Source organism: Pholcus phalangioides, unplaced genomic scaffold, assembly GCF_987345545.1.
Source record: "Pholcus phalangioides strain wild (caught in Gottingen) unplaced genomic scaffold, Ppha-v1.0 ptg000039l_1, whole genome shotgun sequence".
NCBI classification, from domain to species: Eukaryota; Metazoa; Arthropoda; class Arachnida; order Araneae; family Pholcidae; genus Pholcus; species Pholcus phalangioides.
This window is the reverse complement of record NW_028301625.1, coordinates 31,267,525-31,288,692: the sequence shown is the minus strand read 5'-3', so window position 1 is coordinate 31,288,692 and position 21,168 is coordinate 31,267,525. Positions and strand designations below refer to the sequence as shown.

The window sequence follows — 21,168 nt, the reverse complement described above, 5'->3', positions numbered from 1 at the left end:
TTATTGCCATTTACGTAGTACCTTGATGTTGGGAAAGTTTCTGACAAGGGCGAATTGAGTATTGAACTCGCAACATCCTTTGATACATTAGACAAGTATCTTATCGACCTGGGCAACTGCATTCTATTACAAATCTGTTTTGCTTATTTTTTTAATTTAAAGTTATTAAAGTTTTTTTATATAATTTTTGAAATATAATAAAAAAATGTACATAACATTAACTGAATTAAACAATACTGAAATATTTAAAAGAGTTGACTGTTTTGCTCTATAAGGGCAAGATTCAGTCACATTCCAAAATGTTTTTTTTTTTTTTAATTACCAAAGAAGGGTTCAGATCTTACGTTTCTAGAGCTTACTAAATTTTGTTTTTGCTAGTGGCTTGTGACATTACACAACTACAAGTGATGAATGAGATGAGAATTGGCTTCTGTATCAGAAGTTATGTTGAATGGATTTTTCTTCAGTCTTGTTTTAACCCTTTTACATACAAGATTTGGGAAAACATTTTGAACAATGTGAAATTGAACGTTGTTGAACGAAGATATAAATCTGAAAGTGGTATTAGACCTGGATTACACTATAAAAGTTTGATAAAAGATCTTTTACAAAACATGCAGAAAACCGCCAATAAGCCTATTGGATGCATTTTTTAAGTTTTATCAAAGCTTTTATAAAACTTCTATAGTGTAATGTTGGCATTATTAACATAAAAAAGAAATTAATCCTCTCATCTTTTAGCTATTTTACCCTATACATGTAAGGCTGGAACTACATTAAAAAAGTTTTATACTTGGACAGTGTGTGTGTATTGTTCAAGTTTTATGAAACTTTCATAGTGCAATACTCGCCCAAAAATATATTTTTTTACTCAAACTATATGAGAATATAAAAACTTAAGGTAAAAGGGGGAAGAAAAACTGTGAAGAGGAGTTATCAATGGAAAGTCTCGAGAGGGGGAGAGCACAAATCTATTTCTTCCATTTACAAAGATACAAGATGTCTCAACTCGTATACATTAAGTGGTTACATAAAAGTTCTATTATAATTGTCAGTTTGGAGAATTTTTGCTAAATAATTCCTGACATCAACTTTCTATTGTATATTGCATATTTTTGCATTATTTGATGTGGCAATAGAACTTTAATTTTGTATTCTGAAGTGAAATTCTTTAAAATTCAGACAACTGCAGTATAAATTCACTTATTTCACGTCTTCACTTTATGCACCATGTTTCAATGGTGAAAAGCATCTCAAGTTTGCTGACATGGATGACTATTCCAGAAGTGTGTTTTTTTTTTGCTGTGAATAAAAAATATTTCTAAATATTACTGTGCCTTGTTGCAGAATTATATAGCTCATTTGTTTTTGAAAAATTTTATTTTGCATTATATTCTGACCAACATTTATTCTTAATACAGTATCCATTATCTCTAACAGAAAATTATTTAAAATGTTTATGGTGAAGGAAGTCTTCAAAACATAAGTAATTGGCATGAATATTCAATTTTGACTAAAAGTAAAATATATTTGTATTCAAAAATTTGATAACTAAAAAATGAATTTTCTTACAACCTAAAGTTTTTAATTGCACTATAGCTGCCATTAACACCTGAAATACTAAAATCAGTTTGCTCAAATAATATGTATGGTGAAACAAACATACAAAATCTAAAGAGCCAGCTTTAAGATTTCTCCACTTTGAACACTATAAAAATGTAGATTTGATGTCTGAATACAAGAGATGATGGATGAATGAACAGCAATCACAGCTGAAATTTAGTCATTAGATGATGCTGGCAGGCAGTTTGTCAAACACCTCTGTGGACTTCTTGGATAAACTCCCTCTCCGTCTAGGAAGAGTGGAAGTTGGAGCAGTTGGTGTATAGTCAGGACATCCACTGTGTATCAGCAAATCATAAACATCTTGAAATGTCCCATTTTTAGCATAAACAGCAGCTGTGCGACCATCTGAATCAACAGCTTTCACATTTGCATTATACTAAAACATTAAAAAATAGATATAAAAATTTCATTTCACTAATAACTTTCAATACCAAATATACAAACAATTAAATATATTATAATCAAGAACAATTGACAGTTCTGATAATATATAAAATTTCCATTTCATACGAGCATATAAATAATTTGTAATTAATTTGACAAATTAGCTTTAAACTAATTTCATTTTACATTTAATTTTTTTACCCACTATTTCTGCGGAATTACAAAAGCCTGACAACGAAATTCGCTGAATGAAATCGGAAATGCTTGAACGACAGTAATACATGCATAGTAAGCTATATATGACGATGCATTACTCAGAATGAGTGTACATGTACTGAAAATCATGCAGACAAAGGATTTTTTCAAAAATGCATTTAATTCTATATTAAATTGAATGTCAAACCTTCTGTCTATCGAAAAAACTCTTTAATATCAAACAAATTTTTCAGATCAAAACAATGAGAGTTAGTAACAATCCTTTTATTTGCTAGCAGCTGCTACACAACTATAGTTTGACAGCACTTACTTTGTTTCCACAAAAAAACTGATGAAAAATTTCATCAACTAAATGCAAAGTCACTTCAATATAATTTTGCCACTGAACCCAGTAAAAAAAACCCACTGAACCAAAGAATTATAGTTATAATACAATAGTTTTAATCTTGCACATTTGTAAATTTTAAATACAGTACATAGGTAACAGCCTATGGTATTTCACTGGCAAACCCATGATCCTACAGGTATACTTCTAATTGAGAAAAGTATACAAATAACGTGAAGAACTCCGATACAGCATTCATATTGCAAGGAGCAATATTGAAAATGCATCGTTATATTTGGCATCTTTTTTCAACCACCTCATAGGGAATTTGCCTGTCGTTGCCTTTGTATTTAAAAAGTTAATTTTATTTACAAATACAGACATCCTGTGCTCTAAAATCCAATTAAAACGTTTTTGCTGTCTTCCCCCCCAAGGCAAAAAAAATGTTTCTAAGAGCAATATTTGCCGAAATATTTGAATTCAAAGAACTGAGAAAAGTTGGGTGGGGGAACTATCACAAATGCAGATAAAACATGAATAGAATGAGAAATAATGCAGTTCTTCTGTAAATGAACACTAACTGTTTCACTACCCATACCAGCTATGCACCCTGAAAATACTAATGTATAATATAAATAAACGCACGATAGCGTGCAAATGCTAAATGAGAAACAAGCATCTTCAGGAATAAATTTGTCTGCTGCAGTTAATGAAGAAAAAAATATATAATACATAGATAGGAATATATGAAAATTATTTTTCAAGGAAGGACTGTTCAGCAATATGTTTTTGAACTATAGACATTTGTAATTTTAAAATTTTAGCATCTACCCCACTGTTTTCTTGCACAGAAATAAACAACTTTGAATCATCATCTTGGGTTAAGTGCGTATTTAATGGAAATGTTTAATGTGATTGAGCAGCCAGCTGCTTGTAAAATAAGGACCATTATTCACATCTACATTGCAAGAAATTAATAAGGAACTTTATAGTCAGAATGCAACAAGAGGGTTAGGGGTGAGACTTAATTATGGTGCCTAAAACACACAAGATCAAAGAGAGATGTTTGCACATATCTCACCAGAATATCATTTATCATATGTGCACAAATTATTCTAGCTTTCCTTAAACACAGTCTCAACTATTTACAAATTTTGGAATCTCCATTATCACATTCAACCTATAGTCTTTAGATCTTGTTATGAATCTCTCTCAATATCACATTATTCTGGATCAAGAAGCAAATTACTCAATTCCACATGCAGTGAGTCTCTTGATGATCTCGCATATTTCCAGCTCATAGAACAAACACACATGCTCTATGCATGTATAAATTTATGCCATGTTTTAATTCAGTAAGGACTGTTTGGCAATAACACATGCAGGAAACATTCTATTGGTTTTTTTTACCTGCATAGAACTATTTTTTTCATGTGTTCATTGAGGCAATATGCACCAATGCTAATATGATTGGGTGGGTAGAAGCATTTTTACCATGTTTTAGCTACACAAGTGCACAGCTTATATGGGGAGAAAATAATTAAATTAGCCGGTGCACAGCATAATGTATTCAATACACACAACCAATATTCAAATCAATATCAAAGCTTGTATACACAGAGTTAAAAGAATATGCTAAATGACTTTTTAATTGGGTAATGTTTCCTTTTTATTATTATTAAAGGCTAGACGCAAACAGCTAAATACACCACAAATGAGATCTATATTAGAATGTGAAATGTGTTTTTAATAGGGCTTCAAGCAAAAGTCATGATCTTGTTCATTATATTCTCTATTATATATTATAAATTTTGTCAATTGTAAACTAACTATAACCTCAACTGCCAATCACACATAATTACCAGTAATGTATTACACATGTAGCATGATAGTCTTTTGGTTCTACTAACGTTGTAGTTGCTTCACAATATACCACATTCTCGAGATACAGATATCTCCTTAACAACAAATAACGTGGATTTAAGTCTATAATAGGAGAATATGGGGAGCCTTAGCAGTAGGAAATATTAACTACTTAAACATTGATACAACAGATTTTCTAACATGAGGCAATGCATCATCCTGCATTAAAAAAAAGAAGCTCCAATCAAGATAGTCTTTGTTGCAGCTGGAATACCATTTACCATTTATGGAGCATTTTTTTTGACTAGGGCTATATATAACACATTTGAGGACAAGTAGTTATTTATACAAAGGTTTTTTAACAACTGGCTCTTGCGGGGAATGAACCCCATGTCCTTTCACTTTTCGGGTGAACGCCCTAGACCACTTGACTACAAAGGCAATAAATCTCTCAATCTTTCTTTTGAGCTTGTGTGCACTGAAAGGGACAGTACATGGACGGCCGAATCTAACTCAGGCCAAGCTCACAACTGCTGACGCTTCCAGCCATCCTTGTACGGCCCCTTTTTCAGTGCACACAAGCTCCAAGGAAAGATTAGAGAGATTTGTTGCCTTTGTAGTCTAGTGCGTTCACCCGGAAAATGAAAGGACGTGGGTTCGTTTCCCCTCAAAGGCAGTTGAATTTTCTTTTTCCAAAATTCATCTTCGCAACAGCCAGTTGTTAAAACCTTCGTATGTATAGCAGAGAGTGATGTCATACTTTCATAAGTAGTTATTTACACTAAAAATAAATAAAATGTCCACAGACTATACCCCTTTAATGGTAATATCTTTAAACAATTTTTCATCTCTGAATCAATAAGTGCATACTTCGAATAGTATACACACAAATTTTGATACTGATCGATAGCAAAATTCGTTCAGTGTTCCACAGCTGTAATTATATCTGTAGAATACTCTGAACAGGCCAACTTATTTCATGGTCACCCAGCATGTTGATGACATCATTCTCTTCAACTTACCCAGATAAGAAGCTGTGTGATAGGTAAGTTTCCTAGAGCAGCAGCTAGATGCAAGGATGTCCTTTGATCACGGGGACTAACAGGAAAGTTCACATGGTCAGATGAAGTATGAGCCAAAACCAATGCCACAGCCTTAATATCACTTTTACATACTGCATCAATAAGTTGCTGAGAATAAAATGAATTTTTTTCTGAAATTGGCTTAAAAACTAAACTTCTGATAAAATAAATATATATACTCCAATGTACACAAATTACAACAGTAAAATAACACAAAACATGGTATTTAATGAAGAAAAAAAATCAAATCACTATGTATAACACAATCTGTTCTATAAAAATCTATGAATTAGCAAAACTATTAAACACGACATGACCTGATTCAAGTTATATTTTTTAATGCTATAATAAAATAAATGGTTATGCACAAAAAAACAAATAAGCCTTCAATTGGTTGCTGCCATGACCTGCACCACTGCCGATTAGAGAAAAAAGACAATATGCTCCCAAACAAGAAAAATTTAAAGATTGAGATTATACGCTACTGGCTGTGGATTATATTATCCCCCTCATTGGGCATTTTGCCTGTTGTCTCTTTGTATTTATGGAAGACTTTCTCAATATAGCAAAATTTCCATATGCGGATTACATGTGTATATGCAAGAAATTTAAAACATTTTTAATACATTGTAGGCGGGGGATAGTAATTATAGTGCTGCATCCTATGACTGGATTGTTTTTGGCCTTCCATAATTGAACTATGTAGAGCCGTGGTTCTCAGCTTGCCACCCAGCTAATTTCCTTTTTATGAGTGGAAAGCTCTCATAAAAAGTCATACATGACTAGTGGAAATTAAATGGGGGTAAAAATGAAATGATTAACCATTCATGACCTGGTTTGACAAAGTAATTCATCACACAGAAGCATAAAAACAATTTTTGTTTTGCAATTTTACCAACTCGCACACACAGTACTGTTGAGTACTTTACTAGTAGTGGTGATCAAGTATAATACTTCTTGTAATAATACAGATGGTATATTGAAGATCTAGAATTACAAAAATAAATACAAAGCAATACAGTACTGTCAGGTAAGCTTATCATTTGACTGAATGTAAGGAATGATTGTCCAACTACAGCTCATCAAATGATGCAAATGTGGGTCAAGTTATATGTTGAGCAATAACTCAGTGTATTCCAGATACAGTAAAACTTTGATTAACAGTCACCATCTGGACCAGGGCTGTGACATAACCGAATAGACAGATAACAAATCTCTTAATGCATATGTACAGTAACGTGATTTCACTGTGGACTTGGGGCAAAAATGAAAATAAAATCCTTTAAAAGTGAATAATACATACATATTGTATTTAATTTTACACAAAACGATCAATATAAACTTCAAATAAGGTCAGTTCAGGCTGTGGTGAGATCGAAAATAGCATCTTTAATGTTGTAGCCCTTCCCAAATTCTTTGGCAGTCATGGCATCATCAGATAAAAGCCAAGCCTTAATAAAAGCTTTTCTGTAATGCCGCTTGATATTTTCAATTATGCCCTGGTCCATAGGCTGGATAAGTGAAGTTGTATTTGCTGGAAGAAAGAGGCATGTTATTTTGCCATCATTTTTGAGCTCGCAAGAGGGGTGTCTCTGAGCAGTGTCAATTAACAGCAGTGCTTCTTGCAGCAACTAATTTTCGGCCATATGAGCTCTAACTTGAGGCACGAAAATATCGTGGAACCATTCTGGAAAAACTGTTTGGTCCATCCAAGCACTTTTTTGGGCATAACAGTTCACAGGCAAAATGCGTTCATATTTAAATTTTTGAAAGCACATGGTTTTTTGGATTTAATAATTACAAGCAAGGGTAATCTATAATTGCGGTGGCATTTGCACAGACCATAGGAGTGATCTTATCTTTTTGGACCTTAAAATCCGGGACTGTTCTTTTTGTATTTTTTTTTAGACAATGACGGATAAGAGAAACTGATGATTAAATGAGTGACAGTTAATAGAAGTTTAACTGTAGATCAGTGATTCCTAATGTGGGCGTTAATGCTCCCTGGGGGCGATGGAATGTTCCGGGGGGGGGGGGCGGTAGAAGCTACAAGTATAACATAGGATCCTATAGGTTAGATTGCATTGGGGGCGACGAGACAAAAAAGGTTGGGAAACTATGCTGTAGATGAAAAAACGTTCAGAAATAGAGGTTCAATAATTCTATTTGGATGTTTATGATAAGGCTATTTACATGCTTAACCCTTCAAATGCTTAAGCTTTTATTTTATGTTGATTATTCTATCAGTTTAAGGGTTATAAGAACAACTTGTGTATTCTGATAATACAAAAAAAAAATGTTTAAGTGTTATGCAACAAAATTCTTGTTCCTACCATTTTAAAAAAAATATGGGCAAAATTAAAGTTTATACATGTACTATCAGCAATACAAGTTGAATTTTTTGCTTTGCACATGTGCAAAACATTTTTTTAGTTTTAAAGTAGGCAAAAAAAAAAAAAAAAAATAGAAAGGCATTAAAGCCTTTTATAAAATAATTTTCATGTCAACAGTTGAAGTTCCTTCAGGGGTTTTTTTTTCATTAGATAAAGATAAACCAAGGCCAGAGTCGTATGCGAGAAAAAGGAAGCATGCCTCTCCCCACTTCTAGTTAACTCGAAATTTCTCTGGAAGAGATTCTCTGTGCCTCTCTTAAAGATTTATTCTACATATATTCCTGACAACCCATATTCCATGTTAACAATCATACATACCCTTGATCTTCTAACACGAGAAAATTTGATAAACTTTTTATGTAAGGAAAAACAGCTGTCTCAAAAACAACTATTTTGATATGGATGATAAAACATTTTTTAAGCAGAAATTTCTTAAATAGGATTGATTCACTGTGATAATAAATGAAAAAAAAAAACCAGATTGAAACTTACTTGTCCTACAGGTGTAGATGAACTGATGGGAGTAAGAAATTCTTTGAATTCATATTTTGCTCTTATCCACCTTTCTTTTTCTTCCCTGAAAGTTTTTTTCATTATTCATTTGATAATTTACTTATTTCTCTCACTTTTTTTAAATGAAAGAACAATACTCATTTAAGTAGCTTCAAGCAGTTATAATATACAAAGTGTTTCGTGGAGATTGCATGAAAATGAGAATGATACAGTTGGTTCTAAAATCAAAGTAAAATATGAAAAAAAATTTTAGCAAAAAGAAAGAAATACAGCTATGACAGTAGCACCTGCATATAACTAAAGAAATACAAAAATGTAAATTTTTAATGTGAGCCCAATTATCAAAAAATCTGAATATTTGGGTCTCTAGTATATTAAAAGAAATTTATTCCATAATATAATAAAAATTTGCCAAGATATTGGTGATGGAAAGTTATTGTTACTTTAGCTTGTATCAAAGTCTCAAAAAATTTCAGAACTTTGAAAAGACTTGAAAAGTGCCAAAAATAAAGAATTTCAGTCACCAATATGTAGATCAAGAGACTTGGACTTCTGCTTTAATAACAAAGAATTCCATTACTGTGTCTGATTAAATTCCAAAATCAGGATATGTAACAGTGAACATAAGTATAATAAGAATTTCTTAACTCTTCATACTCTCTTTTCTAATATTTATTCTGTATGGATATTCCTACACTACTTCGAGAGGGGGGAAAACGTCTCTCTCTCTCTCCTTCTGTTATCTAACTTTGAACAAAAATTGACTGCACTCACTGGCAGTTGATGGGGAAAGGAAAACATATTAGGCAAAGCTATTTGTACAGAGCTAGCTGGTCTCGGAATTGCTAAAATGAGATATATTTCAGGAGTGTCAAAACGAAAGGCATCAAGTTGGATGAGATACCTCATCATTGCCACTGTAAGGGTTAAGAGATAAAATAGGACCACCTTTTGGTTTTACTAATAGCACAAAAATTTATAAAAGTAAAGAAATAACTTGATTACGAAGTGAATTTATGCTTTACCTGCTTGAATTAGGAGTAGGTTTGGCTCTTCCCCTGGTGTTGCCTTCCCATATACTATTAGCAACAGTATTTCCAAGAGCAAGCATCACACTTATATGCTCAGGGCTGAAAACACAATAAAAAAATGATTAAGATTTTTTCAGAATGCACAAAATTCCAATAAAACAAAAATAGCTGCACATAAATCATATGGTTCCCAAAGAAAGTTCTTCTGGAAAACCTGCATGATTTATACTTTTTACTGTCATTGTTTGAACTGCATACAAGCATATACAGTATAGGTACATCATAACCCAATACAATATACAATGATACTACAGCATTTTTTAAAATCTTAGATCTCTTGATAAAATAATATCTTTTACTTACAACAAATAATATATTATTTGACTTTAAAATGAATACAGTATTCTCTAAATATCTTGCTTAAAATCACCTTTAATCTATTTTTAAATTCCTTACTATTTTTTTTTCAAAAACTTCTAGTAACATTGAAATTTTGCACAGACTGCCACACAAAAAGTGCAAATGAATTCACCTCTGTTGCTACTTTTTTTGTAAGACAGAAAAGTGTAAGGAGGAATAATAACCAACGCTGTGCAATAAATAGACACCACGGATTAGTCATGGCTTAGGTTCAGTTTGATTAGAGTTTTAAGCAAATTCAAATAGACCAATCAAATAACTTGATTTTGCAAGTAACCAACTAGAATGTTGCTCCAGGCTTACATGCAGGCACTCAGCCTTTTTTCTAACCATGACATCTGACTTTTGAATGGACATACTTTTCTTTTTTTTTCTACTGAGCAACCAGGAGTTGAGATTTGGTAATCAACCCAAATTGGATTCCCAGTCAGCGTAATAATGGCTATATTTATCCTCTGAACATGGCACCCAGTGTGTTGAAACATGTTAGGATTTCGTGGATTTTCTCCTGTAATTTACTTTTATTGTCAGGTTCTTCTTTGAATGGAAATTTAATGTGATAAGATCCTCTTTTTTTCAAACCGAACACAACTCTGTTCCTATCACCATGGGCAATTTACTGCCAAGTGATTTGTGCCATAAGTGAGAGTGTAGGTACCTAACAGTCTGAGTGCATATCTAGTGTTGTCTAATTCTTCTGTACTGTTATAGGCCTGTAGCTATTTGTGGGGAGATCTGCTCACATTTGTGCCTCAGAGTTGTGGCACTGTGGCACCAGTGGGGTTTGAACACAGTGGCAAAAGAAAAAAAAAAGATTCTTTACAAGATAAAACATCTCTCAGCTATTGGAAATTCTAATGACTCCTAGTGAATGAAACCAAGAAAAAAAATTTTAAATAAAGAAAATATCCTTTATGTAAACACAATTGAATAAAGAGAGTTCAAACAACTGCTGTAAATCACTCAAAAACCACAATCACTGCCATCTATAATTTTTACACTTCTGAGAATAAATCTGAGTGAATGAATGAGAGAGGAAAAACCCAAAGACTACTGGATAAAGGAATGCAGTACATAAATGCAATACTTTTGTTGAAACAACTAAAAAATTCACATATATTGCTATTGTAAGAGAGTTTCTTTCAATTGAAATGAAACCATGTAAATACAGAACAATGGAAAAATGAATTGCAAGTATTTCCTAGAGAAACCTACAATATATATTCATGTATAAGAACCCTCCCACTTGAAGACCACCAAAACCACAACACTGGTAAAGTTTTTCCTCTGCATAAACTAACCTGTACATAAGCCGACTTCCTTCCCCAATTTTGGGACAAATTTTTGAACAAAACACTGAGCTCATACATGAGTATATACAATAATAAAAAATAACTCTTCTTGTTTTTAATATTTGAAAATATTTAAATCACATAACAGCTAGTTGTACACATAAAAACATATTTTTTTAATTCCACAAAAATACAAAGATATATACATATAAAAACATCTATATGATATACAAGGGCCACAACAGACAAATTGCCCAACGAGGTGGCTGAAAAAATTATGGATGTCAAATATAACCCACACAAAATACAGCAACCTAATATAAAAGTATATATCACACACACACACAATTAATATATAATATACTGCCAAAAAAAAAGACAATGGTTGTCTTATCTAAGTATGGGTAGCCTCTCGTTTTATTCAACTATGTCTATCATACTTCTTTTTAAATTTATCAATTGTGTTAGAATTCACGATCACCGGAGGTGAGCTATTACATTTATTAATAACCTTATTCTGTACCACCACAACCTAGAATTGTTCCTTACTAAATGATACTGGTGTCTCTCCACTGTCAAAGCAGTTGATTGACTGTATATTCATGGTCCATCCTATGGATCCTGTTGCAAATTTTAAGCACTTCGATCATATTCCCCAAAAAAACACCCACGTTCCTCCAATGTAAACATACTCAAGAGATCAATTCTTTCTTCACAGCTCAAGCCTCGTGTACCAACAAGAGCATGCAAAGCTCTTCGCTGCACCTCCTCAACCAAGTCTATGTCTTTCTGTATGCAGTCTTCAAAACCATACAGCATACCCTAGTTAAGGACGAACTGAGCTTCAGAAAAGTAAGAATGACCAAGAAAACGCAAAGGGACCTTTTTAAAAATGAAACTGAACATTCTATTCACTTTTCTGACCACCACTGAACATTGCTTAAGCCGCTCGTCGGTGAGAATTACAATTACATATACAGGGTAAATCCAACCTATTCTGCCAAACGAAAAGGAGCGATTGACGAACCCAAGTGGATCATGAAACACCCCACTAACCCTGTCCTATCTTGAACTGTTTTGAGTTATGGTGGATAATCGATTATGGAAAAAAAAGGTGTCAAGTCTGAAAAGAAAACCAGAATTTTTGAAATTTTTGAAAGACCTATACACAAACCTAAGCACATTTGGAAAGAGCGGAAAAAAATACTATAAGACAATATCAATTGCATCAAAATATCTGTTTTAATGGTGAACTACAAGTGCTGAAAGATTGGGAAAGTTCAAAATCAAATTGTCGCCAAAATATTTAATTGCCAATTCTGCAAACAGCCTTTTAGCTACAATCGGTCAAATTTGCCAAAAACTTGTCCATTTCACCAGCTTCTCTCTGAAAGAGATTACAATAAACCATATCAGTTTTCAGATTCAGGATAAATTTAGTCTTTTGTTTGCAATACATCACTGAAATCAGCATTTGTCTTGAAGTAGATATTCGACGAAAATTCTGAATTAGCGGTTACAGATGTTGGCAACAATTTGATTTTGCACAAAATATCCTATAAAGTGACACTACCTCTATCTACAGGATATCCATATTTAATGGCAAGCTACAGCTTTAATGGCTAAGCTAAGCGCTGAGAGATCAGTGAAGTGAAAAATCGAATTGTCACCGAAACCTACCAAAATTACTTAAACGAACGCAAATTTCAATGTATTGCAAACGAATGACTAAATTTCTTCTGAACTAGATGACCAATTTGGCTTATTCTAGGCTCTTTCAAAAGCTGGTGGAATAGACGAGTTTTTGGTAAATTTGACCAATTGTAGCTAGAAGGGTGTTTGCAGAATTGGCAATTAAAAATTTTGGAGACAATTCGATTTTGAACTTTGCCAATCTTTCAGCACCTGTAGCTCGCCATTAAATTCAGATATTTCAATGAAATTGGCGTGACCTTATAGGATTTTTTCTGCACTTTCCAAATATGTGCTTAATTTGCATGTAGGTCTTTCAGAAACTTCACAAATCTGGGTTTTTTCATGCAATTATTTAACATAATCAATTATCCATCATAAATCGAAAATGGTTCAAAATAAAACAGGGTTGGTAGGCTGTTTCATGATCTACTTGGGCTCGTCTATCACCCCTTTCATTCCACTGAATAGGTCAGATTCACCCTGTATACATATACAAACATACATTGCCGCTGTGGTGGTCGAGTGGTTATAACGCCGGACTCGTGATGCGAGGATCCGGGTTCGAACCCCACAGTGGTGGTTGGCTGAAGTTGGTTTTCTGTGGTTCCCAACTTCAAGGCGCAAATGCGAGCCGATCTCCCCGTTAAAAAGTCTCGCCACAGAGAGCAACAGTCCTACAACGGTAAATCATTCAACCATAACACTTCACTCATAGTTAGTAAAACTGGGGGCAGATGACAGCACTACACATAACAAGCATTACACAGAAACAAACTTTACGTCAGGTTGCACTACACGTACACGCACATTCCCGCATGTACCGATTCGTTGGGGGGTTCCGCGGGGGGGGGGGGGGGGTGCATGTGTGGTGTAGCAGTAGTAGGTAGGGGCTCGGGGATCCATGATGTTCTTAAGTCAGCCACCCCGTTGGGCAATTTGCCTGTTGTGGCGTTGTATTTGTATTACACACACTACTGACCTCAAGGGAATTGAATGTCATTCCAGCAGGTCTATAAAGGTTCTTTGTGATATTAGTTCAGCAACAGCCTTGTTATTACTTACACTCAGAAAGTTACAGAGGGTGGGCCAAAAGTGCACAGTGAAAAATATACTGTGTTGCCAGTTATTCTCTTCAATTTGGAAAGCAGATAGCAGCACTTCAACACAATTCTGGCTTGATATCTGCAGGTAGCACATTCTTCTAAGATAAAGCAGTTGTAGGGAGGGTTACCAGATCCAAAAACTGAGAAAGGAGGACGTCTGCACACTCACCCTTGGTGACGTCACTTATCTCAGTTTTCCCAATAGATGGCACCACTATTCCAACAAATAAAACTAGCCAAAACAATAACTTTCCCAACTCTAAAACAGAACCACTTAAAAACACAAAAACACTCATATCAATAAAGCAATATGTTTTAAAGTGGATAAAAAAATTTTCCTCAGAAAAAATGAAAAATAATGTTGAAAACCTGAAAAAGAGGACAAAAAGGCAAATTTTCCGAAACATAGGAGGATGCTTTTGAAATGACATAAGAAAGGAGGACGGTTGGTGACCCTAGTCGTAGGTTGTGCAATGGCGATTGATTAGAATTTTGTACAGTAAATAAGAACATTGAAACCAATGAGATATGCTAAATTTGATTCTTTCCCCCTTTGAAATCATGAAGATATGTCATTAAAATTTCCACTGAAGCATATTTTTCTTGTCATCGCATACAATTTTGAACTTCCCAACAAGAAATGAAATTAATAATTTCTTTTCCTTGAAAAAATACATTATAAAATACCACTTACAGCCATTCATCTAGATCTAATGACCTAACCCTTGAAATATGAGAACCAAGATTTCGATGAATTCCTGAGCATTCTATGCACATCAATGCACCTATATTTAAACTTGCCCAGTCAGGACCTAATAAAATAGTAATCATTAGTTTAAAATAAATTGAAACTATCCATCAAAAAGCTATCAAAAACACATTTTTAACCAGTCATCTGGCTACGACAGCAATTTCCGTTACGGCCATATGTAATGGTGGTGCCTATGACAGCATTACGTCACAGGGGAGGGGGATTTCTGGTCTTTAATCACACAGATGTGATGGAATAAATCATCATACAGCTGCTGCCACCTGCACAGGCATCCTTGCACTTTATTATCTCGTCACTAGATAGAGTTAAACAATTATATTTCTGGTCTGGAGTTGTTATTACTACTATCTTCACCATGCTTTGCAAGGCTGCATCCTCAAGAATTTTTTTTAAATAGATGTTCACAATTAGTAACATAAGGAAAAAAATTTAGAATTACATGTCATTTTATAAATAATCATTTTATAATAATCAATACATCATTTTTAACATAAATTACTGAGATGTATTTTCTTACATTCATTGTGAACTGGAACAACCCATGCTGTCATTGCATTTAATGAATTGAGAATTCAAAATTTATATTTAGAAAACTAATTATAGTTTTACTGATTAACCTTCATCATTATTATTTTTATGATTTTAAATGTACAGCTCAATGAGCAAAATTTCCCGACAAATTTTCCTTTTAAGTTTATCATAAAAATTATAAACTAATGCGCTGCCATCTATTGGTAAAAATATGCAGTCAAGTATTTATCTAGCAGGGATAAAAAAGCAAACTATTAAATTATTTTTTTGTTCAATAAACTTCAAAACGTTTTATGAAGTAAGATTCTCCATTCTGGTTAGAGCATTAACATTCATAATTAGCTAAAAAAAGAAAGTTTTCTTAACAATTTATTAATAATTTATAAATTAATTAAATGAAGAGTTTGATTAATCCTGTTAAAATGTGTACGGCCCGCGATGGAATAGGAAGTAATCGTGCTGAGTGCAGCTTATATGCCAGAGTTCTCTCCCCTTGTGCATGCGGCTTATATACCAGAGTTCTGTCACTGGTGCGGCCCACGACACTGCATCAGACCATTATGTCTGCCCTCGAACAGAGAAGTTGGCCCACCCTTGGCCTAGAGGAACTTTAGTTAATTTATTAAAGCATTGTTCCCCAGGCTTATGATTGGAACGTTGAAGAATTAAAAAAAAAAGTAAAAAAAATTTCATTAACAGTTTAAAAAGGAAGTTAATACGAGTTCTGGATAAATATGGGTTGGATATTTAGGGTTCAGTGTATTTGCAAAATAACTATCAAGTATAGAAACAACTTAGAAATACTATTCAAGAATTACGTATAATCGGACGCAACTTATCACATGAACATTACTCACTTGGTGCATCACAATCAACACAATGACTGTTTCCAGGAATATTGCTCTTAATAGACTGAATTGAAGAAGGATCCACAGATGATGACCCTCGGCCAGACTGTAAAGCATGAGCAAAATAAAATGTATAAAAAGACACTATTTACTGAAAAGGCATTAAAAAATTTCAATAGCACTCTCAGCCACTTTGTTGGGCATTTTGCCTACCGTGGCATTGTATTTGTACCTACAGTAGTTGCTAGCAACACTGATAAATAATAGTACACACTACAGTAGTAATAGCAACACTGATAAATAATAGTACACACTACAGTAGTAATAGCAACACTGATAAATAATAGTACACACTACAGTAGTAATAGCAACACTGATAAATAATAGTACACACTACAGTAGTAATAGCAACACTGATAAATAATAGTACACACTACAGTAGTAATAGCAACACTGATAAATAATAGTACACACTACAGTAGTAATAGCAACACTGATAAATAATAGTACACACTACAGTAGTAATAGCAACACTGATAAATAATAGTACACACTACAGTAGTAATAGCAACACTGATAAACATGTTTTGTGTTTTGCTAGAATTTTTGGACCGAAAGGTTGTGGTGCATTTAAAAAGCTGTTGTGTGACAATGTGGGATGGCTTTTCATCACAAAAGCCTAGGTTTGATTACCACAGCGGTGGTTGGCTTAAATTGGTTTCCTGAAGAATTTTTTGATTTTGAGGTACCAACATGTGTGTGAGTCAGTCTTTACCTTCAAAAACGTTCCTCTCAACAAAATTTAAACTCACACATAAGAATAATCATTCACAGCCATGGCCGGATTAACCGTTAAGCAAAATAAGCATGTATTTAAGGCATCAGGAAAAAGGGCGCACCACAAAAAGTTAATGAAATGGATAAATACGCAAAAAATCATAGAATTTTTGATTGATTGTATAACTGAAGATCGTCATTAAAAGGATCGCACCAATACAGAAAAATTAATATTGCAAACTAGAGATCACGTTAATGCTGAGTTTTTGCAATGAGATTTTGTACACTTTCTATGAAGTAAGCTTGGGCTCTCTTAACAGCATCATAGGACCCTTGGGTAAACTGATTTTTCTGCGCCTCCCCCCCCCACCTAGCTAAAAATACCTGCATACTAACCGTCACAAATTGTAAATAGATCTGATTGCCGTGTGAGCTGTGTTGAGAGCGCTTAATTGACTCGGACTGTGTCCAAGAGATGCATGCATTGAGAGTAATAGATGATGGGAACTCGAAAATGTGTTAATCTTTGTGAATAGGAGATTATCAATTACATGGTTTCAGGGGTGATGCAATGAATAGGCGATGATGAATTAAAGAGCGTTATCTTATCTGTAATTATTATTACTTGTGGGAGACTGTTTCAGTGTTCCTCTGGTATATAACTCGCACCAGTAAATTAACCCAGAAAACTCACTGCTGTGTTCCCAGCCTGATGGAATGTGTCAAAAATTATGGTTTTCCTCTGCAACTCATTGAGTCCAGTACGCTCATAGTTTGTAATTTTGCATAGAACTTTTTTCTTAAATTTTTTGCAAATTTTGGAACTATTTTTTCTTCCAGCCTAATTCTGTGTTCTGTACATCACATAGGCCATACAACCTAAAGCCACCCTTTTTAGTTTGATCTAGAGTTCCTAGAATATAGGTGTAAAGAGGCCTTAGGCCGGCATGACACTATTAAAGTTTTTGAAAAGTTCTTAAAACTAGCGAAATGCAACCAATCAGCATATCAGGGTTATTGGTTGTTTCTCAAGTTTTAAAAATATCTTTTATTAAACTTTTATAGTGTGATCCCAACTTTCTGCAGTTTCCAGCTTTGAGGTGCAAATGCGTGCCAGTCTCCCATTTAGAAAGTCTCTGCAGAGAGCAGGCAGACCTACAACACGATACTGACACAACATGAAAATTCAAGTATTTCCATCTTTACTTCAGAAAATGGAAGACAGATGGCAACAGGCGCAACTATGCAACAAATACATTAGGGTGCTATGCATTCACTCAGAACACACATACCGGCATGCGCCGATTCACTAGAAGTTCTGAAGAGGAATGTGTATGAGGTTCATGTACAGTTGAGTAGTAGTAGTGTGATCCCAGCCCAGGTTTTATCCACTATAGAAGTAAAAGGAATGCCAATAAATGTATATTACAACTCAAAAATGTATCAAAGAAAAGGAACCCAATGACTGTGGTTCACCAAGTATAAGGTACCTCTGAGTAATATCGGCGCATGCTAAAATTCCGTGGTTGCTTTTCAAGTTGTTCATGAAATCCAAACAACCAGTCAATGGCTAAAATATCTTTGAAAAAAATTAAAAATCTAAGGTCCGTCATTTTGAAAAATATGAAAGAAACATTCCAAAAACTTCAAAAAGGTATTCCAAAAAAAAAATCTGAGTTATTATCAAAGACTACAAAGGTTTTTGACAGCTGGTTGATGCGAAGATAAATCCAGGAAAGAAAATTCAACTGGCCTTGCGGGGCATTGAACCTACTTCCTGTCACTTGCCAGGTGAGCACACTAGACTACAAAGCCAACGAATCCTCGTTCCTTGCAGCTCGTGTGTGCTGAACCAACACCCCCATACATAAAATCTTATCTATAGACAGTGTTGGCTGAACAGGGCCGCACATAGACTCCTGTCAAAACTTGTAACAGAGTGACATAATTTTTGGATAAATTGCCATCTGGTGGCAGTGTCAAAAATTGTGAGTTTTGGCCTAAGTTAGGTCTGGCTGTCCATGTTCAGCACACACAAGCTCTTAGCAAAGAGGATTCGTTGGCTTTGTGGTCTAGTATGCTCACCGGTCAAGTGAGAAGATGTGGGTCCCCACAAGGGAACTTGAATTTTCTTTCCTGGATTTATCTTCCAGCTGTCACCACAACCTTCGTAGTAATAGCGGCGAGAGACATAATTTTCGGATATCAAAGACACTGCAAGTAGGAAAAGAAAAGCGTTAGCGGGAGGCGGGGGGGGGGGGGAAGAGACCTTCAATGCCCATGTTTAGAAATATTCACACTAATTATGCCTTAGATTAATTACTTCAGAAATATAAAATTATTTAGTTATTTATTTATAGATTCAATATCGAGTAAAATATACTTGTAAGGACCTGGAGGGGGACACACCAAAACCATTCAAGTACTCAGGGCTTTCAAACATTTTAATGTGGTCCTGTTCACAGCCAGTATCTCACTTCAGACTCGGAACTTGTATCAGAAGTTAGCTGATAACACATAACATGCATGGCACTCATACACATGCTGAAATAGGTCTCTCAAAAACATGATTTTCATACAGCCACACCTTATAGATTGATTGATGACCACCCATGCCCTGAGCTGTTGTGCAAGACAACTTCCTCTTTTTATCTCCTATGAGGCTAGGTCGTGATTAAAAGCTATTTATTCAATAGCAACACCTCTTCTACAGGTGAATTGGTCATGAATCGCCCAATGGTGATAAACCGGAATTGTATACAAAACAGAACATAAGCATATTCAAATATGTTATCTTTCTTTCTCAATGCTATAGTTGGCACTATTAGAAGATATCGTGAGCCATAAAACATTGGAAAATGAGACTGTTCTTTTGCCCTCAAAAGTCTTCATTGAACAATATCCATAAAATTGATCAGCTATTTGAAACAAACTTTTGACAAAAATTTAAAAATAGATTATATATATATAAGAACTATAACAATTATGAAATATATATACACGTGTGTGTGTGTATGTTTACTTACTTTTGTTTTGCAACTTTCATTTCCTTGCAAGCTTGTAAGTATTTGCTGTTCTATTGCTGATATCCATGCTTCACGGTCCTTGTAAAAAAAAAAATTGAAATCAGTAATTTTTCATGTCTTTCGAACAATCCAAAACCTCAACTGGAAATTTATGCAAATTTAAAACAATTTTTGAAGGTTGAAGTGTCAGTAACTCAAGATTTCTCTGAAAAAAATTCCCCTTGTCCTCCCCAAACCTCCAATCAAGCAATGTGCTCATTCCCCAAAAGTAAGTACTAGATTAGACTGTAATGAAGGTTACTTTTGACTATTAGCATTTAAAAAATTTTACTGAATCGAATCATGGAAAACTTTGATATCTTTAGATGTTGATAAGGATCATACTGTGAATATACCTCCAATAAAAATATAAAATAATGTAGCATGTGAAAAAAATTAGATAACTATTTTATATTTTCATAAATTACTTACATCTGTGCTAGATGCTTCAAAATGCCACTGTTTGTTATCCAAAGAAACGATAATGAATTCATATCCATCAGAATCTGAAATTTCAAATAAATTATCAAGATTTATTTGATATGTATATCCTGCTTAACACTTCAGTAAGCATGGCATCTTTTTGATACGCCATTAGCTTTCAATGGATTATTGCGCATTATGCAAGTCAAAATGAATGAACTACTAAAGTTTAAAATACTATCAAGTAATATAATGTTGAATTTTGTTTTGTTCAGTCAATATATCAATATGCTAATGAGATTATTGCATCAAGTGGTGTCGTCAAGAGAATATTTTTCTTTTAACTTTCATATTATTCTTGTGTTTAAGCTTGACATAGCTCTACCAAAGGATTTGGAATAAACTTTTTATATGCTCTTATTGTATAGAATTTTATTTTCAAACAATTAGAAATTATCCGAGGATGATGCCACTTTCTGCTATCCATACGAAGGTTTCTAACAGCTGGCTGATGCGAAGATATATTTAGTAAAGAGTGAAAATTCAACTGTCCTTGCAGGGTATCGAACCTGTGTCTTTTCACTTTCCCGGTGAATGCCCCAGACCACTAGACTACAAAGGCAACGAATATCTAAATTTTTCCTTGGAGCTTATGTGCACTGAGCAGGACCATACATGGATGGTCAAACTTAACTCAGGCCAAAGCTCATAATTGCTGCCTCGCGACATCACCCTCGGATAAGTCACCATCTGGTGGCAGTGTCAGCAATTGTAAGCTTTGGCCTGAGTTAGGTCCAACCATCCATGTA

At 34.2% G+C, this 21,168-nt stretch overlaps 1 protein-coding gene across 2 annotated transcripts in view; it reads right to left on the bottom strand.

The window, feature by feature from the left end:
- The window catches only part of CenG1A (Centaurin gamma 1A), a 248,044-nt gene that overhangs the window by 8,623 nt on the left and 218,253 nt on the right, over positions 1–21,168 (bottom strand). The window contains exons 13-20 of one of the 2 annotated variants that reach the window (XM_089253933.1): positions 20,369–20,442; positions 19,898–19,975; positions 16,104–16,200; positions 14,638–14,755; positions 9,428–9,532; positions 8,382–8,466; positions 5,437–5,604; positions 1,667–2,002 (exon numbers count right to left, since the gene is read on the bottom strand). In XM_089253933.1, coding sequence (XP_089110059.1) covers positions 1,787–2,002; positions 5,437–5,604; positions 8,382–8,466; positions 9,428–9,532; positions 14,638–14,755; positions 16,104–16,200; positions 19,898–19,975; positions 20,369–20,442 — 941 coding nt within the window. In that variant the 3' untranslated portion in view covers positions 1,667–1,786. Of the gene's footprint in view, positions 1–316; positions 2,003–5,436; positions 5,605–8,381; positions 8,467–9,427; positions 9,533–14,637; positions 14,756–16,103; positions 16,201–19,897; positions 19,976–20,368; positions 20,443–21,168 lie in introns of those variants that run through there. The other variant, XM_089253934.1, reaches the window with a different exon arrangement.